Source organism: Meriones unguiculatus, chromosome 14 (assembly GCF_030254825.1).
Source record: "Meriones unguiculatus strain TT.TT164.6M chromosome 14, Bangor_MerUng_6.1, whole genome shotgun sequence".
NCBI lineage: Eukaryota > Metazoa > Chordata > Mammalia > Rodentia > Muridae > Meriones > Meriones unguiculatus.
In genome coordinates this window covers 85877829-85897848 of record NC_083361.1, presented here as the reverse complement: position 1 = coordinate 85897848, position 20020 = coordinate 85877829, and the positions used below count along the sequence as shown (strand labels likewise).

Genomic DNA, 20020 nt, shown 5'->3' with positions numbered 1-20020 from the left:
CTCAATTTAAAAAAAAAAATGAAGATAATTTTGGGGCTGAAGAGATGGCTCAGCAGTTAAGAGCGCTGGTGCTCTTCCAAAGGAGCCAGGTTCAATTCCCAGCACCACATGGCAGCTCACAACTGTCTGTAACGCCTGTTCCAGTGGATCCGATTCCCTCATACAGACATACATGCAGGACAAATACCAATACACATTAAATAAAAATACATGAAAAATTTTTAAGATGAGGATAATTCTGCTATAAGTTGTAATGAGGTATTTGAAAATTTAATGAAATAAAACAATATAAGCAGTTATTTATATATCCTGCTTGCTTCCCTGGTTATTATAACATTGCTACTGTCTCAAACCTGTTTTTCAAGTTCACCCTCCACCAGGCTAAGGCTTTCTCAGCCTTTTATCCAAAACAAGTGTCCGTCCAGTTTCATTAACTCCATTTCTTTGAGTCAGTTTCTTGGCTTGCTTGCATTATCTATCATGACAAAATTCAAAGCTGTTTATGGAGGTCTCTGTGACCATATGGGCTGTCAGAGTAATGGTCTGCATGAGGCAAGAAAAAAGTCTGTTAAGTTAAGTTAAACAGGACTCAGTAGCTGGTGTGGGTTCAAACTTCTACTCTCTTGACTTAGGGCAGTTTATTTTAGGCACATTTATGGACACTACAATTTGGGGGAAAAGTTTCCTGGTGTAACAGCAACCCCCCACACACAAGGAGGCATAATTAATCAAAACTCTTCTCAAAGTACATTTCACTTCTTCCATGCTAGGCTGCATGTGTTATCTTAAGGGCCTAGGGAAGGGCTGGGGTGGTCTCGGTCACATAGGCAGCACAGAGGTCTGTTAGCTCCTCTAGTCCTGCTTGTGTGAGCTCCATTTGGCCTGGCCCTTCAGATAGCACAGGGGTTACCTAGGTTACTAGCCACCTCCATTCCCAGCCTTCTGGGCGGGTAACAAGTTCTATATCTTTTCCTTTGAGACAACCCTGCGTGTTTAACATTTCTGGTTTCCCTAGTGCTATCTGTTAGTGCAAAGAGCTTTGTGCTCCCAACAGCTGTGTGACATGTAACTAACAAGAAGCAGAGATAAAGGAGTAAGGAAAGAAAGAAATATGGACTGGCAGGGTGCAATATGGTATGTAAGAGGCTTTAGTAAGGTCGTCATTAGAATGGTCGCATGAGTGGGTAGGCACTGCTTGGTCCTGCATCCAAAGTGTCCCCAAACACCAGCTTCTTTGTATGTATTTTTCTGTGCGTGTGTATGTATTTGTGCCAGGTGTACATTCTGGAAGTTGACGTTAGCTGTTTTCCTCAATTTGTATACGCTTTTGAGATAGTGTCACTCATTTAACCTGGAGTTCAGTGATTTCAGCGAGGTCAGCAAGTTATGTGGACACTAGCCACCTGAACTCAGGTCTTCATGCTCGCAAGACAGACACTCTATTGACAGAGCTGTTGCCCCAACCTGAAAATGTGATTATTGGGTTGGGGCTAGAGAGATGGTTAAGAATGTGTGCTGCTCTTTCAGGGGACCTGAGCTCAGTACTGCAGCTCATGATAGGATCTCTGTGGCTCAACATTACAGAAGACGTTTGAGACTAAATCAAGAAAAAGTTGTCAAGAGGTAAATTTATTAGTTATTTTGAACGATAAAAAATTACAGAAAGTTTAAAAGGTCATACATCAGTCAGGTACACTGGTGTGACTTGACATGCCTGTTATCTCAGTACTGGAGATCCAGAGTTCATCCAGGTCTACATACTTGGCTTTAAAAAAAAAAAAAAAAAGGAAAGAAAGAAAAACTTTAAATGTTTGCAGCACTTTATTGTCATTATTAATATTATTATGCACACTAAGTATAGCTGTATTAAGGAAAAGTGAGAAAGAACTTCCAAGAGGGTCATTGGGACCGTTGGAACTGGAGTTACAGATGGTTGTGAGCTGCCATGTGGGTGCTGGGAATTGGATCTGAGTCCTCTGGAAGAGCAGCCAGCACTCTTAACTGTGGAGTCATCTCTCCAGCCCTATAGAAGCTTTTAATAGACGAATTAGCACTTTTCTATTTCATATGCTTTGTGTGGTTTTCCAGTCAACTGTGCCATGGCTTTTTAAAAGATTTATTTATTTATAAATATGAGTATTCTATTTTCACATATGCCTATATGAGAGAAGAAGGCATTAGATCCCATTATAGATGGTCATAAGCCACCATGTGGTTGCTGGGAATTGAACTCAGGACCTCTGGAAGAGCAGCCAGTGCTCTTAACCACTAATCCATCTCTCCAGCCCCCATGACTTTGTTTTTTGATAACCAGAAGTTTTCCATTTTCACATAGGTAAATTTATTAATCTTTGATTTCTAAGTTTTGTTTCATACTTAGTAAGATTTCCTCTATCCTAAGATTTGTTTGATACAAAGGCTAGCCTCTAACTTGTTATGGAGCCCAGGCTGACCCTAAACTTTAAGAGGTTTTTGTGGGAGTGCTGGCGAGATGGCTCAGAGGTTAAGAACACTAGGTGTTCTTCTAAGGTCCTGAGTTCAATTCCCAGCAACCACATGGTGACTCATAACCATCTATGGTGAGATCTGGTGTTCTCTTCTGGCATGCAGGTGTACATGCAGGGAGAGCAATGGATAAAAAATAAATTAAATAAAAATAAAAGAGAGCCCTTGTGCCTCAGCCTCCTGTGTGCTGGAATTATAGGTGTCCATCATCACACCTGGCAGACAGAATGATGATGAAATATATCTTTCATTTTGGGGCTGGAGATGTAGCTCAATTGGCACAGTGCTTGCTTAGCATACACAAAGCCCTGGATTCAATCCCCAGCATCTTATGAACCAGTCATTGAGGTTCATGCCTGTAATACCACCGCTTCGTAGATGGAGCCAGGAGGATCAAACATTGAAGATCATTCTTTGCTACATAAACTAATTCCAGGACAACTCAGGCTGTGTCAGTTTCAAAATTACATTATAATGATGTTCAGAAGAACAGGGAGCAGTGCTCTGTTTCTACCCCATTTACTTACTCAATATATGGACTGTGGGTACCATTTCAGCTGCCTCCGTCCAAGGAAAGGCCTGCTTATGATCATGGTCTTTCTGTTATTTATTTGGACATAGTAGATCAAAGTAAATGTATAAAAAGAGGGCTAATGAAGGGAGCTCAGAGTGCTCGGACCACAGCATGAGCAAAAGGTAGAAAGAAGCATTGCGGGAAGGACAAAAAAGTATGTTAACAAAACAAAGTGGGCAGCTGCCAGGAACAAATCATTGCAGACCAGTTTAATAGAATATTTGGAAAGCCATTTTTGTTTTGTTTTTTAATATCTATTGAGGGTATATTGTTTGCAGGTGCTAGCATTCTCTGTCCTAGAAGACCTGAGTCTGTTGAGTGGAGAGAATATCCTATAATCAGATTCTTGGCCAGTGCTGTTCCAGTTTCATCCCCTTTCCCTACCTGCATGGCTCTGCTGAAATGCTTGTTCCAATTTCTAAAGAGAAATAATTCAAAAAGTTGTTTATTCTTAGCCTAGAATGACAGCTTTGGTTCTCCTGTTAGTAAACCAGAATTCTGAAGGACAGTTGTGAGCGGCACAGGGGAGAAGTCAGTCAGTATGGGTTCACATCTTACAGCTTTGATAGCTGAATGATTTTTGAATCTGAAACAAGGGAGTTTGTGTCTTTGTCAGTGAAGAGTAGCCTTTCCTCCCAGGAGGCTGGGATGTTACTGAAACAGCAGGACATCCAGTCTAATGACACAAAGGAGAGGGAAAGAAGCAATTGGATTTGCTGGGAATAAGAGGCTTTCAAACTTACACATTTTACAATAAAAACAACTGGCTAATTAAACAGCTTAACCACTGACAATTTGACTCAAACCTTTCATTTAAGGGGGAAATGGTTAATTTAACAGTAGTTTGAACCAGCTTTTTAATTATCAGCAGCTCTAATTATAGGAATTGCCCCAAACTGAATTTAAGAGTGTCTCCTTGCCAAGGAATTCCTGCAGATGAGAGACTGAGGTAACCATTTGCAGCCCTTGCAACTTGGGCTGTATCATCATCTCAAAGACTAGTTTCCTTTCTTCTTTTTGAAGCCACTGATAGAAGATTGCCTGTGTACTTAAGCATGGTGATTGACATCTGAGCTTTTAATTAACACGTAATATTTTATTATACAGTTTAGGCAGGCACAGGAGAGCACTAATTCTAAAGCTGAACACTTGATCTTTGTCTGTTTAGGGGTACAGAAGAATGACACCAAGATGAGGGGGACAGCCCTACAAGGCACCAAAGACATGACAATTACAAGACTTCTGTAGACTGGCCAGTAGATCCTACAGAATAGGAAAGAAGATAAAGTAATTGGACCTGGATTATAAAGTCAAGGTCCTTAAAATGCTTAGCTAAGAAACCTCATCTCTGGGCCATAAAAAGCCACCAAACATTGAAAAATATGGCAAAAACCCTTTTCTGCCTCATTCAGTGCTGACTGTAGTATCAGGCCAATAGTGAATTCTTCCAAAAATTGCATGTGTAAAATGGATAAATGGTTGAATTGATGAGAAAGAATGATGATTAGAAATTTTCTGTAGAAGGACTGTTCTGTGGCTGTAGATGGTGGGGTAGGGGGTGTGAGAGGGTGTAGAAAGACCAGGAACAGCAAGAGCTTTCCTTCTAGTCCCCTAATGCTCCATCTATACTTCTCCCACTCCCTCCACACAGCAACCAAAATGATCTTTTAAAAACATGACAGGGGGCTGGAACAATGACGGGAAGTTAAGAGCATTTGCTGCTTTTGCAGAGAACCTGGGTTCAGCTTCCAGCACCCATATGTTGGCTCACAACATAACCTGTATTAGTTAATTTTTGCATTGCTCCATGCAGACACCCAGCAAGAAGCAACTTAAGGGAGGCAGGGTTTGCTTTGTCCACGGTTGGAGGGGACACGGTCTGTCATGGTGGCGAAAGCAAGGTGGCAGGAACAGGAGGCATCTGGTCACGTTGTTCCACAGTCGGGAAGCAGAGAGAGGAATGTTGGTGCTCCGCCAGCTTTATCTTTTTTTGTGTTGCCTCCAACCCAGTCCATGGAATGGTACCGGCCACATTTACTGTGGGTCTTTCCACCTCTGTAGACCTAACCTAGACAGTCGCTCACAGACATGCTCAGAGGCTTCTCTTCTTAGTAGTTCCAACTCGGTCAAGTTGATAGCTAATACTAACCACCACACTGCCATTTTATTTTTATTTATGAGTAAAGATAACAATGACAACTAAAAGAGACTGGAGAGAAACCCAAAAACATACCTCTGTGTGTGTGTGTGTGTGTGTGTGTGTGTGCGTGTGTGTTGAAAGCAAGATAAGTCTTCCTCCTGAGCCCACTGCAATATGTATGTGTATAGAGCCCCTGCTTTTTCTTGGTTGTGACATGTATACCTGTACCTAGATTGGGGGGAGGGTGTTCACTTAAAATATGTATTGACTATTGTGCTGTAAGCACAAATAGATCACATTGTATCTTTCATTTATTTCTTTGTGTAGCTGGGCTCAGGCTTGAGTTGGGTGCATTGGGCAAGCGGTGAGCCTGCTCACAGTATTCCACAATTCTTAAGAGTTTATAGACTTCAGGGCGGGGGCGGGGGGTGCACACCTTTAATCCCAGCCCTTGGGAGGCAGAGACAGGTAGATGTCTGTGAGTTCAAGGCTAACCTGGTCTACAAAGTGATTTCCAGGACAGCCAGGGCTACACAGAGAAACCTGTCTTAAAAAGCAAAAACAAAAACAAAAAGTTTATAGAAATTCCCAATTCTTTCTTTCTTTCTTTCTTTCTTTCTTTCTTTCTTTCTTTCTTTCTTTCTTTATTTATTTATTTTTTGCTTACTGTTTTTGCCACTTGCTTCCTTCTCTCCATATTCTCCATCAGAAAACCTCAAAAGGACTAGACATGGTGTCTTATACCTGTAATCTCAGCACTTGGATGGCTAAAGTAGGAGGAGTGCTATGGGTTTCAGGCCAGCTTGGAGTATAGAGTGAGTTCCAGCTTGGGCTATAGAGTGAGACCCTGTCTGAAAAAGAACATTTATTAATTTTGTGGGGTTTTTTTTTTGGGGGGGGTTGCTTTTATTTGGTTGGGTTTTTTTGTTTGTTGGTATAATGTTCTTTTAAAATGTATACACTTCACCCTGTTCATTCAAATGCTAATTTCTCTCCCCCACTCTCTGGTTTCAATCCCACATTGCATTGTGATACTTAGTCTAAGCATCACCTGTCTCAACTTTGTGTAAACATGCCAAAATAAAGCAACTGCCACAATGTTAAGCAAGAAAAAGGAAGCAGGAAGAGAGGGAGGAGCCAGAGGACAGGAAGGTGGGAGGCAGAGGAGAGCTGGGAGAGCAGAGGAGATCTTGGAATGACGTGGAGAGATGGACTGGACCTAATATATCGCTAAAAGCAAGTATAATGTGGGAAATCTAAATGTTAGGGAACTATGAGGGCTTGGAGGTTTAGGATGGAGTAACTATTGCCCAGCATTGTGTTCTAGGTTAATTAAATAAATCACAGTCTCTGTGTGGTGATTTGGTTATACAGCTTTTTAGGATTAACAGCAGCTTTAATAAAAGATAAAACAATAGTAAATATTAATCGTCACCTACAACATTTGTGGGTTTTTGTTGTTGTTGTTGTTTTTGGGTGTTTTGTTTTGTTTTTGAGACAGAGTTTCTCTGTGTAGCCCTGGCTATCCTGGAACTTGGTCTGTAGAGCAGGCTGGCCTTGAGTTCAGAGATCAGCCTTCCTCTGCCTCCCAAGTGCTGGGATTAAAGGTGTATGCCACCCCTGCCCCACTAAAAAAGAACATTTATGAATTTGTGGTCTGTGGTGTGTGTGCACTTATGGAGGACAGAAGACAGCTTACAAGAGTCACTCTCTCCTACCCATGGTTGCTGCAGTGGGAACTCAGGTCATCAGGCTTGGCAGCAGTGCCCTTACCTGTTGAACCATCACAGTGTCCCTCAAAACAAACAAACGGCAACAACAAAACTCAGCCAAAACAAGAAAGAAAAATGTCCAAATAATGTTGCTTGTTGAGGAGCAAGATGAAGCGAGAACCTCATTAAAATATATTTGTCCCCCTGACCATCGTTGACTTTTTGTTTGTTTGTTTGAGACAAAGTTTCTCTGTGCAGCCTTGACTGTCCTGGACTCGCTGGCCTTGAACCCACAGAGATCCGCCTCCTTCTGCCTTCCTGAGTGCTGGGATTACAGGCGTGTGCCACTACGCCTGGCTTACCATTCACTTTTTTTAGGAGAGAATTTATTCAGTGAAAGAAGAGTGGTTGGGGCTGAAGATATTTTAGGAGCTAAAAGGAGGGAAACGTGGGGATAACCAAGAACTACCCCATACATATGACCTGTCTGTTTCTGAATTTGTCTTGTGGTCTTTTAGGTGGTGTTCTAAGGAGCGGTCGACACTACAAGACAAAGCCCACGCATGGCATTGGAAGATACAAACACTTGGTGAAAGTACTAGAGGTAAGACGCAAGGCGGGTCCTTTGTGAAAGGATGATGTCAGGGGCGGGTGCAAAGATAGGATGATCATGTGTGCACAGGCGGGGCACAGTAGAGCTGTAAAGGAGAGATTTGGTTCTCTGTCGTCTCCAGTTATTTAGTCTGGAATCATGCAGGCTGGAGGTAGTTCTCCCAGCTTCTGATCTTGCTCATTGGCTAGATTATCAGCAAAACCCCAATTGCTGAGTTTTTAGTATTTATGATATTTTTTAGAGACAAAATCTTCTTAGCAATTAGTTCAGCATAGACTTCGGAGTAGAAGTTATAACATTAGTTATAACATTATAATATTAGTTGAGAGGCTGGAGAGATTTCTCAGCAGTTAAGAGCATGTACTGCTCTTAGCTCTGTAGACCAGGCTGGCCTTGAACTTAGAGATCCACCAGCCTCTGCCTCCCAAGTGCTGGGATTAAAGGTATGTGCCACCACTGCCCATCTGCATGGACTGCTGTTGCAGAATGCCCAAGTTTGCTTCCCAAAACCCCTATCAGGTGGCTCATAGGTAACTCCAGCTCCAGAGGAGTAGCAATGCTTGAGGTCTCTGTGGGTATCTGTAATCAAGTGCATGTAACCACACACATACACACAGGCGCACACACGCGCGCGCACACACACACACAATTAAAATAAAAATTTAAATTAACGTTAGTTGAATGAATGGTATGTGGAAAGTGAGAGATGGATTGATAGCTGGTGTTTAGAGTATTTGCAGCTGTAAATATTTTTGTAGCCCTTGGATCTTTGCAAGTGATAACTGGGAGGCATTACCAGACATCGGGCAGTCATTTCACCTGTTTCTTTGGCCCTGATGCCTGATAGCTCTGTGGATGGTTAAATTTCTCTCCATGTGAGGAGGCTTTGGCTTTGAGTCTTGAGTCTATGGCTTCCTATAGGCAGTACAATTGAGAAGAGTTTACTGGTCTAGTTAGGGAATGTTCAACAGCTTTTGCTTCTTTGGTTTATTTTCCTTCTCCCATACAACTGTCTACCTGCTATTGCTTCTCTCTCCAAGGCACAGTGCAAGCCACTGTATTTGGACCTCAAAGCTGCTAAACTTGCCATCAAAGAATTTTAGAAGAAGAACATTCGCTCTTGAGACCCGTGTCAGGCAGGCTCCTCCCAGGAAACATGCTCAGGTTGGGTCTGGTTGGGTCTGCTGTGTTGAGGCTTTGTGACCCTGGGTAAATTAGCCTCATCTTTCCAGGCCTGGTGGGCCCAGAAACGCTATGCAAAGAGTTGCCAGCTGAGTCCACAGCTTTTACCTGAGTTGTTAGCCCACCGCTATGGGTCAGGCCCAGGGCCCTATGTGTGGCAGATGGGTGTGCTACCACCAAGCGCATCCCTAGCCCTCGGCATTTGTCAGACTCAGTGTTAAGAAACGTTGGCTCTGAATAGCTCAACAGTGTTTTAATTCAGATGTCATGAAGCTTTGAACAGACACCCAGTGTGTAATATGCCTGGTGATGCCTTGCCTATTTAAAATTGGTAAGAAAACAATTGCTTTTCTTTTTTTTTTTTAATGTACATTGGTGTTCTGGTGTATGTGTGTATGTATGTCTGTGTACGGGTGTCAGTTCCCCTGGAACCGGAGTTACACACAGGTATGAGCTCTCATGTAGGTGTGGGAATTGAACCCAATTTTTTTGGAAGAATAGCCAGTGCTCTTTTTTTTTTTTTAACAATTTCTGTTCTATTTTTTTTCTATTTTTCATTTAAAAATTTTTTTTTATTAATTACAGTTTATTCACTTTGTATCCCGGCTGAAGCCCCTCCCTCCTCCTCTCCCAATCCAACCCTCCCTCACTCATCTCCTCCCATTCCCCTCCCCCAATCCACTGATAGTGGAGGTCCTCCTCCCCTTCCATCTGATCCTAGCCTATCAGGTCTCATCAGGACTGGCTGCATTGTCTTCCTCTGTGGCCTGGTAAGGCCACTTCCCCATCAGGGGAGATGATCAAAGAGAAGGCCACTGAGTTCATGTCAGAGACAGTTCCTGTTCCCATTACTAGGGAACCCACTTGGACACTGAGCTGCCTTGGGCTACATCTGACCAGGGGTTCTAGGTAATCTCCATGCACAGTCTGTGGTTGGAATATCAGTCTTAGAAAAGACCCCTGTGCCCAAATTTTTTATTTTTGTTGCTCTTTGTGGAGCTCCCCTCCAGGTCTTTCTATTTTCCCTTTCTTTCCCTGTGCTCTGTACAGATTCCCTGTACTCTGCCCAAAGTTTGGCTATGAGTCTTCAGCATCTACTTTGATATCCTGCTGGGAAGAGTCTTTCAGCAGCCCTCTGTCGTAGGTTTCTGTCCTGTTCCCTGTTTTCTCCCTCTTCCTATGTTCGTCCCAGGGCTCTTAATTGCTAAGCCATCTCTCAAACATGGAAAACAATTTCTTAATGTTTATGTTAGCATGTATTAATTATACATAACAGTATTTTTTGTTTTGTTTTTGTCTTTGAGACAGGATCTCTCTACATAGCCCTAGTTGTCCTAGAACTCACAATGTAGACCAGGCTGGGCTTGAACTCACAGAGATCTTCATGCCTCTGCCTGAGTGCTGGGATTAAAGGTGTGTACCACCAAGCCCAGCCATAAGATTTTTATGCATGTACATAATGTGTTTCAATCACATGCACCCCCTTGTTACCCTCTTATTCCTATTTATTCTACAATTCCTACTTTCTGGGTGTGTGTGTTCCAATGAGTTTCATAAAAGTAGTTGACAGGAGCATGAGTACCTGGGTAGTGTCTATAGTACTGAAGAAAAAGTCTCTCCTGTCTCCATCAACAAACTGTATTTAAGTATGTAGGGTGAGGGGCTTTCCATAACAGGTGTGGACAGGCCTGGTCTTGTGCAGGTGACCACAGCTTCTGGCTTCAGGAATGCAAAAGCCACATCATGCCCAGAAGTCAACATTCTTCCCACTTTCTTCAGGCTCTTACCTTTCCACCTTTTCTTCTGTGATGTCCCCTAAACCTTGGAGGGGTCATCTAGATGTCCCATTATGACTGGGCATTCAGCAGTCATTTATTCTTAGTACTTTGGCTAGGCAGGAGTCTCTGTAGTCACGGTGACCACTGCAAAGAGAAGCTTCTTTGGTCCAGGCTGATGGCAGCACTGATTGATACCCGATGTTAACATTGTTATTCAGAAGGCAAGGTGAGGAGACATTTGTGGTTTGACAGAACAATGGCAGCAGCTTCCTCGCTAGGGGCTATGGACTTTTGCCTAGGTTTACAGGATCAGAAAAATAATTTTTGCAGAAAGATGAATAGGACCTGGTTTATGCCCACAGGGTATAGCTATCAGAGCTAAACTATCGGAGATACTGTGCTCCGAGGACAGTGCTAAGAGGAGATGTAACTGCTTTAAAACACAGAGTGACTTACACTCCTTTGAGTTGTGGCACCTTAGAGTATATTTTGGGGTTTTATTTTAGTACGTTCCCTTTTTAAAAACGTCCTCTTTCTAAAAGCTCCATACAAATTAATAGGAAAAAGAATTAATTTTGTTTGGGTGGAGCTCAGGGTAGCTTTTTTGTTTTTCCTGTTCCTTGGGCTCTTTCCTCTATGGTAATTTTCTGCATCTGCCTCATGCTGACCAGCCCCATAGCTTGATCAAAAAGGAAACTGAGTGCTATCCATCCCTGTCCCTCACTCTGGCTTCAGCTCTCACCTTCTGAGTCCCCTGACTTCCTACATTGTATCTCTTGCTTTTCCTGCACATTTGCCTGTTTCAAGGCCTCTTCTGTGCTGCTCCCCTTTGTCACTTAAAAAACTTTTCAGCCCCCAACTCCCCCCCCCCTTTCTTTTTAGCTTATGATTCTCCTGTTGTAGGCCTGGGGCTGGGATTACAGCCATGCACCACCACCCCGTGGCTGTCTTCAACCTTTAAATGGGGACAGGATGAACATTCCTCTGAGAAACCTTGGATTTCCTGCATGGAGTTATTTGTTCTCCTATGAGCTGTCATAGTTCCTTATCTTCCCCATGTCCTGGGACTGACTGTCTTTTGTTTTTTTTTTTTTAAAAAAAAACAGGACTCTTTATTTATTTATTTTTTATTTATACAGTATTCTGCCTGCTTATGTGCCTGCAGGCCAGAAGAAGACACCAGATCACATAGATGGTTGTAAGCCACCATGTGGTTGCTGGGGATTGAACTCAGGAACTTTGGAAGAACAGTTAGTGCTTTTAACCTCTGAGCCATCTCTCCAGCCCCCGGGACTGTCTGTTTTGATGGCTACCTCTTCTTCTAGATTTCGAGATACCTAAGGGTAGATGACATGTACCTCTTTTCTTTGTTTCCTCAGTGTCCAGCATAAGACCCAGCATCAAGCAGGGACAATAAATATTGATCCAACTGAGCTGAAATGTGGTTATTGGAGCTGCCCCTCAGGGCTTTGTAAAGCAGAGTGGCAGACACCCAACAGCTGCAGGCAGCTAGCTCCTGATGACCCTGGTTGTTGGGAGGGAGTAATGCTCCTAGGATCGGGGCTGTGGGCCCTCTGATAGTATTTGCCCCGCCATGGCTAGTTCCACCGTGGCTAGCACAGTAGCTGGATGGTGGTGATAGCTGCCCTAGGAGCCTGTTCTTCAGGACAGCCCAATGAACGCTCTCATTTATAGTGTACAGAGGCTCCATCCTGCTGGCTTGTCGCTTTTCACCCCTCTGGAGACCTGGCCTAGATAGATAAACTGTGTAGTCTTCTTGAAACCTCAAGGCAAAAAAACAAACAAACACAACAAAAACAGTAAGTAACCAGGTTCCTATTTTTTTCCTTTCCTTTCTCGTTCTCTTAGAGTTTGATGTCCCGAGGAGATGTTAGTCAATTCTCAAGATCAAAGTGCCTTTTTCTACTGATGTTCTCCCTTCCCTCCTTCCAAATGCACTACTCAGTCTTCTGAGGGTTTTTTTTTTTTTTTTCAAGGGCGGGTTGTTTGTTTGTTTTGAGACAGGGTCTGACTGTCTGGTCTGGAACTTACAGAGATCCACCTGTCTCCTCTGCCTCTTGAACGTTGGCGTTAAAGGAGTTTGCCACCATGCCAGCCACCTTCTGACTTTTGAACCTTGGAAAAAAGAGGCATCTGATTCACCTCTTCTTGTCAATGCTACTTGGCTTTCTTGCTTGGCTTCATTTATAACTCTTCATTTGTTTCCCATCCATGAAATCATGTGTCCTTGTCCCTGAGGAGGTAATGAGGGGAGGGATTGAGTGAAGCTTCTTGGGAAGCACAGGTCTCTTAGAGCACAGGCCCAGTCCCTTTCTTGATGATCTTCTGCATACTTTCTCACAGACCCATGTTCTTGCCTGTTTCTGTGCCTTTGCACATAACCTTTCCTCTCCAAGAACTCATACCCTTCCTGTTTTCTCCATGGTTCTCATCCTGCAAGACCCAGCTTGACTCATGACAATGAGGGACCACTTTTCAGTAAGCATCTCTGGACTCAGCACTTACCTTGTAAATTTCATGTTTCTCTAAATGCCTTGCTTCCTTCTGTTGGATTTTAAATGTGTCAGGTTTTTTTTTTTTTTTTGAGTGATTTTTCCTTGACATGTTAAAAGTAATAATAGTGTAGCTGTTCAAAGACCCCATTCTAGCTATTAACTGTTGGTCAAAATTGCAACAAGCAGCACAAATCACCAAGGTCAATTTCTTATGGAGCCAAAACTTTGTTAAATCACGAGACTTGATGGGCTTTTACAGAGCCCAGAGTCTTGTCAGTTCATGTCACAGTATATTCAAAGTTCCTTTATTTCTGTTAGCAACTTTGTTGTTGTTCTACACACTCCAATTTGGGGCCTGTTGTACCAGTGAAGTTTCTTTGTTTGTCACTTTATTATTTAAAATAATAATAATAGTCTGGCTGCTGAGGTGGCTCAGTGGGTATGAGTGCTCGCTGCACAAGCTGACTGATCCCTGGAACCCATGGTGGAGGCAGAGAACTGACTTCTGGAAGTACTTGTCCTCTGATGTGTATGTGAGCCGCACACATACACAAACACAAATAATGAAAAAGTTTCACAGCTGTGTAATTTACTGACTCTCACTCACTCACTTGCTCTTAGCTGTTCTCTAGCTTCCAATCTTGAGGTAGTAGCAGCTCAGCAATCAGAATTGCAAAGAGGAGGGTGTGGGAAGGAGAAGTCGGAGCAGGCTCTGGGGCAAGAGAGTAAGCTGTGACTTTCATAACTCAGCTGATTTCCGTCTTTACAGAATGGCCCTTAGCAATCAAGATGCCTTTTCTCTGGGAAACTTTATGCTGTTTTTACTGTTGACACAAAGGAGGTGTCTCCCATATTGGGCATATACTTATTTTGTTTTAGCATCTCTATATAGAGATCAGTACTCATGGCAACAAGTCTGAGGAGACTGGAGTCATTTCCAGAAAAATCAACAAGTTGGAATTGCTTTATAGTTAACAGTCCTAGCAAACTGGGACAAGATTGCTTTGTCATCCAGTGACTGCAGGTCTAGAGTGGATTGCAGGAGTGGCTTGGAAAGACTTGCCGTACACTAACCATGTTCCCCTTAGGTCTATTCCTAAGGAGAATGCCATTGTTGAATGTCTGCGCGTGCCCGCCCTGTGCTGAGCATTGATCTTCAGGGGAACAGGCTTTGGTCTGCAAAGGCACGGTCAGCTGAGAAAGATCTCCATACCTGACTGAATTCATATGCTGAGCTCCTTCCTGGAGGAACAAGGCATTAAGAGATCAGGAATCCTGTCATGTGCATGTGTGTGTGCATATATATGTACATACAATGCCTATGTGCACATGTACATGTCGAAGTGCCGTCAGCTTCAGATGAATATGTAAATGAAGTGACGTCTCCTGCAAGAGTCAGTGAAGTTAATGAGTGTCAGCACAGTAAAGATCTGTTAAATACCACCTGTTCCTTGGCACTGGGTGTGGAACGGTCATCTGGGAGTATCTAAGTGCTGGGGGTAGTTGTAACACCGAGATACACAGAATGTAAAATGGTTACCTGAGGGTTTTCCAGATTCAGAGAGTGGCTTCTATGAGGACCTGGCCTTTGCTATGAGAGCTCTGGTCTCCAGATCCCTAGGAGTCCTGCCTGCCTCACTGTTCTTTCAAATTACAAGTTTTAATTTTCAACTTACAAATGAGAAGTATGGCAGAACAATGATGCTATGCTTAATTGATTTCTATACGAAAGGGAAAGAAACTTCAATGTTGTCCAAGCTCTTACTGCAGGGAGTCAAATCACTCCCTCAATTTATATAATACATGCTGTGGGCACATGCCTGTAAGCCCAGAATTCAGGGAGGAAGAGGCAGAAGTATTCGAGACAAGCCTGGTCTACAAAGCAAGACCAGGACAGCCAAGGCCACCCAGAGAAACTGTCTCAAAAAAAAAAAAGGAATATATTTAAGGTGCCAGTTGTGGTGCATGTCTTTAATCCCAGTACTCGGGAGGCAGAGGCAGGTGATCTGTGAGTTCAAGGACAGCCTGTTCTACATAGTTAGTTCCAGGACAGCCAGCACTACATAGTGAGACTCTGTTTTAAAACAACAACAAAAACTCTACAAAACAATTTCTTTTGCTATACCAGTAGCTGTGATGACTATATACTGGGCTTTACAAAGATCTTTTTGTTTTTACAGTATTTAAAGCTGGTATGTTTAATTCTCATAATATACTGGCCATTAAAGTTGTAGTGTAAGGAATCAGAGACCTAGAAAGATTGATGACTTACCCAAGTGAATGGTGATTTCTGGAGCTGTATTTGAACTAAAGATGGTCAGGACCTATCTAACATCTGTGCTGTTTCCATTTTATGGAAGCTCATCAACGGCCCCTGTCATTGTTTGCAGCGTCACAATAAATGAGGAAACTGGTTCCTGAGTGTTTGACACTGAGCTATGAATATGCTCACCCAGTCAGCATGCACTCGGTCATTACAGGTGTTTCAGAGAACTATCCCTACATCATTCAGGCCCTCAGCTGTCGGCCTCACTGTTCTCGTTACTACTGGAAGCAGAGTGCTTCCTCAGGGCAGGGTTTTAGCGGAGAGATGGTGGGCGGTGCAGCTCTTCCCTGGTTCTCCTGCTCTAAAGGGTACCCCCTGACATCTGACTGACAGGTGTCACACTTCACAGCATGGAGCCTGGGCCCAGCTTCCCTCCCTAAATAAACAGAAAGTCCTTATTCTGCCGTTCTCTCATATTGAAACCCTAAACCAGTATTTGCTCTCTGAATCAGGGGAGGAGAGATCTCTTCCAACTGTGAGAGAACCTGTGATCCTAATTTTACTCTCCTGTCAGCTCTTTGCCAGTGAGAGTGGGCGAAAACTTTTTTTTGTGGTCCATTTGGAGGATCAGAGTATAATCCTGTGGGTCACACTACCCTGGGCCACTTAGTAAATCCAGCCAGCCACAGCAGTGCGGAAGTTTGTTGGACGGTGACTACTGCTCCTGGCACTTTTTTCCTAGCCTTTCCTTTCTTGCCTGACTGACCTTGTGCTGCTGGAGTAGGCTTCCAAAGCACAGCTCTGTTCGCATATATCCCTTTGGATCTCTAATAATTCCCAGTGGCATTCATTACGGCCTGGACTCAGCAGTAGGAATAGAGAAGGTAGATGGGTAGGAGAATGCAGTAAAATTACATAAACTAGCGGGAAAAGGCGTAGCTCAGGGATAGAGCTTGTGTTTGCCATGCACAAGGCCAGAGTTTAATCCCCTGTAACCTCCAAAACCCACCATCAAAAAACACAAAAGGTTTTCAGGGTCTGGGATTATTTGCAGTTGAACTCTCGCTGGCTGTGCTGTGCCCTGGCTCAGAACCGAAGTATAATAATCTCACAATGGTCTTGATAATGTAGCTCTGTCCAGGCAGATCTAGGCCAGCATGGAAAAGCAGGGGGGACGCCAAGAGGGAGACTGGAATCAGCTTTCTTTGTTCTCTTAAAGCAGAGCCTCTGAAGAGGCCTGGCACACCCCTCGTCTACACAAAGCCTCCTGCAGGCCTCAGAGGAGCTCCTCCCCTCTCTGCGGGAGTCTGCACCCACTCCCTTTCCCTCCAGACGTCAGCCTTCTCCACTGCGGTATTTAACCGTCGTGGTGAAGAATCCTGGCTGGATTTCACCTGCAAAGTGTTGATCTTGGCTTTCCACTCACAGCAAGGCCTGGAACCCTGCTGTGGCCACTTCTGTTGAAAACCTTAGTAATACAGAGGAGCCTGCTCTAGAGAAATATCTGTATTGCAGTTAAACAGTTCCAGATTTTAGTTTCTGAAGTCTGTCTTTTCAGCTATGTAACTCTGAAAAACAAACCTTAATGTTTCTGGCTTCATATTTTTTCTGATACAGAATCAGGATAAAGTTAGGATATGCTTTCTGTATTAATCACTTTCCATTGAACATTTTCTTCCCCACACTGGATGCTCTCGTAGGCTGACCTGGAAAGTGGCGACACTGTCAGGAGCAGTACTATGGCAACTGCTGTGCAGCGGTGACTAAAGATACTAAAGCCTTAGGTTTTCTTTTTGGAAACAGGGTTTTAATATGTAGCCTGGAACTTGTGACCTTCCTGCCAGTTTCCTGGGTGTTAGGGTTACAGGAGTGTACTCCTGTGGTTATCGACCTCCATTCTCTCCTTCAGTGCTAGGAATTCAGCCTGCCCTATCTTGAGTATAAGAACATGCTTTATCACCCAGCTCTACCTCAACCTCCAACATTCCTTTTTCTTTTTCTTTTTCTTTTTTTGAGACAGGGTTTCTCTGTGTAGGCCTAGCTGCTGTCTTGCTTTGTAGACCAGGCTGGCTTCAAACTCATAGTGATCCACCTGCCTCTGCCTCCCTGAGTGCTGGGATTAAAAGTGTGTGCCATCACTGCCCAACTCCCCCAATATTCTTTGAAAGTGATGATTTTTTTTTTTTTTTTTTTTTTACGGGGGTTGGAGAGATGGCTCAGAGTTTAAGAGCACTGACTATTCTTCCAAAGGTCCTGAGTTCAACTCCCAGCAACCACATGGTGGTTCATAACCATCTATAATAAGATATGATGCCCTCTTCTGGCGTGCAGGCAGAATGCTATATAAATAATAAACAAATCTTTTTTAAAAATTATTTTGCCAGCAGCAAGGCTGAGTGAATCTAAGAATCTCCAGTTATTATTGGGAGCAATGTTATACAGACTCAAGCATAGACAACAGCACCCAACAAATACAGAAACATCTTTTTTTTTTTTTTTTTTTTTTTTTCAGTTTTTCAAAACAAGGTTTCTCTGTGTAACCTTGGCTGTCCTGGACTTTGTAGATCAGGCTCACAGCAATCCACCTGCCTTTGCCTCCCTGCGTGCTGGGATTACAGGCATATGTCACTGCTCCTGGCTCAGAAACATCTTTTTACCTATGGATATTTAGTATATGACAGAGATGACAGTATGTTGCTATGGTGCTAGGTCATCTGACCTGATTGTTCACACAAGAAAGGTGACCCTTGGCCCCTGTTCACATCGCACTAAGAGTAGATTGTGGGGCCGACAAGATCACTCTGGGTAAAGGCCTGCTGCCAAGACTCATCTCCCAAATCAACATGGTGGAAAGAGAATCAATTCCTCAGTTCATCTTCTGCCATGTGCCATGGCATGTACATCCATGCATACACAGAGATACACTTACACACACACAATCATTCCAAGCAAACAAACAAAAAGCATTTTGGGTTGAAGACATAGCTAGGCCAACACCGAAAAAGTTGTTTATTTTTTTGCTATTGCATAACGCTATCAATTTGTAAGTTGAGAAACAGGGCTAGAGGTGGTGGGTGAATCTCAAGACAAAGTAACGGTGGAAGGCAGCCAGATAGAGTCCTGTTACAATAACACCAGCTCTATTCGCCTTGTACTGGCTGCTGGTAAGGGAAGCTGCCTATTCCTTCCCATGAGAACTGTCGCATCTCAGAAGGGTGACCTGAGGGGGAAAAGGTAAACAATTGTACTTGAAAGGTTGTTTTTTAAAAATATGAACCCATTATGATTAAATTTCTTCTTTGTTTTTTTAAAGTTTATTTTATTTTTATGTGCATTAGTATGAAGGTGTTAGATCCCTTGGAACTGGAGTTACAAATAATTGTGAGCTGCCATGTGGGTGCTGGGTCCTTTGGAAGAGCAGACAGTGCTCCTAATCACTGAGCCATCTCTCCAGCTCCTTTTTTTATTTTTACTTTTTAACATAAGGTTTCACTGTCTGGCCCTGGCTGGCCTGGAACTCCCCATGTAGACCAAGCTAGCAGAAATCCACTTGACCCTGCCTCCTGAGTGCTAGAATTAGAGGCCTGCCACCATACCCAGGTGTTTACTTTTCTTATACAACACTGACTTATTTTCTTTCTCTTTATTTCCTACTCAGCCCAAAAAGAAGAAAGCAAAAGTACAAGTGAGAGCCATTAATCTGGGGACAGATTATGAATATGGCATTTTAAATATCCACATGACTGCTTATGACATGACTCTGGCAGAAAGTTATGCTCAGTATGTCCACCGCCTCTGCAACCAGCTCTCCATCAAAGTCGAGGAAAGGTAGGAAGGATGCCTTTTGGGGGATGTTCCCGGCCTTGGTGTCATGCTCCATTTCTCTGTCAAGTCAGGTTTTAGGAAACTAGTATACATGGAATGAAAGTTACTCTTTAATTACGTACCTGCCACAGTCAAGGTACAGAATAGCTCACTAACCTCGGAAGCCGCCTCCTCCCTACCGAAGTCTCTGGCAGCCACTGGTAAGTTGTCTAGGCCACTTCTTAAATGTATTCATTAATTGATTGTGTGTGCTGCTCACACACGCCTCGGTGCATATGGCACAACGTGTGTGGAGGCCAAAGATCAGTTTGCAGAATCAGTTCTTGTGTCCCCTTATGTGTGGCTCTGGGATGGAACTCTGTGGTCCTCAGACTCTGTGGCAGGTGCCGTCCCTGCCGAGACTGCTTCTCACTGCCCTTGTTCCTGTTACGCTGGTTTATATGTCTGTACTTACACTAATGCTCCATATTGTGGGATATTACTATAGCTTGATTATGCTTTGTTATTCTTAAAAATTATTTTTCTATAATGGTCTTTTGTTTCTTCCATTAAAATTTTTTATTAACTTGTTGATATCTATAGAGAATCCTGCTGGGATTTTTTATTTTATTTTATTTTTTATGTGTGGGGCCTGTTATGTTTGGGGGAAATTGAAGTCATAATAATTTTTCCATTGATTCAGGCATTTTTGCCTGCCCTCCTTTTCATTCATTCTCTGGATTTTCTGGAAAACTGTAGAAGGGAACTAACATTTAGAGTTTATCCCAGGGCAGCTTTTTTCATATCTTATCTCTGTTTCTGATGGCATGCGTGTCCTGTGGTTTGCCTTAAATAACATTAAGTCACTTGATGGGAAATGGCTTCCGTTTTAAGTCCTTACTCAACTTAATTATGCCAAGGAGACATTCC

At 43.2% G+C, this 20020-nt stretch overlaps 1 protein-coding gene across 1 annotated transcript in view; it reads left to right on the top strand.

Moving 5' to 3' along the window:
• The window catches only part of Mrpl48 (mitochondrial ribosomal protein L48), a 43869-nt gene that overhangs the window by 11799 nt on the left and 12050 nt on the right, over positions 1 to 20020 (top strand). Inside the window, exons 4-5 of the mRNA XM_060367662.1 lie at positions 7450 to 7535; positions 18945 to 19114. Coding sequence (XP_060223645.1) covers positions 7450 to 7535; positions 18945 to 19114 — 256 coding nt within the window. The remainder of the gene's footprint in view (positions 1 to 7449; positions 7536 to 18944; positions 19115 to 20020) is intronic.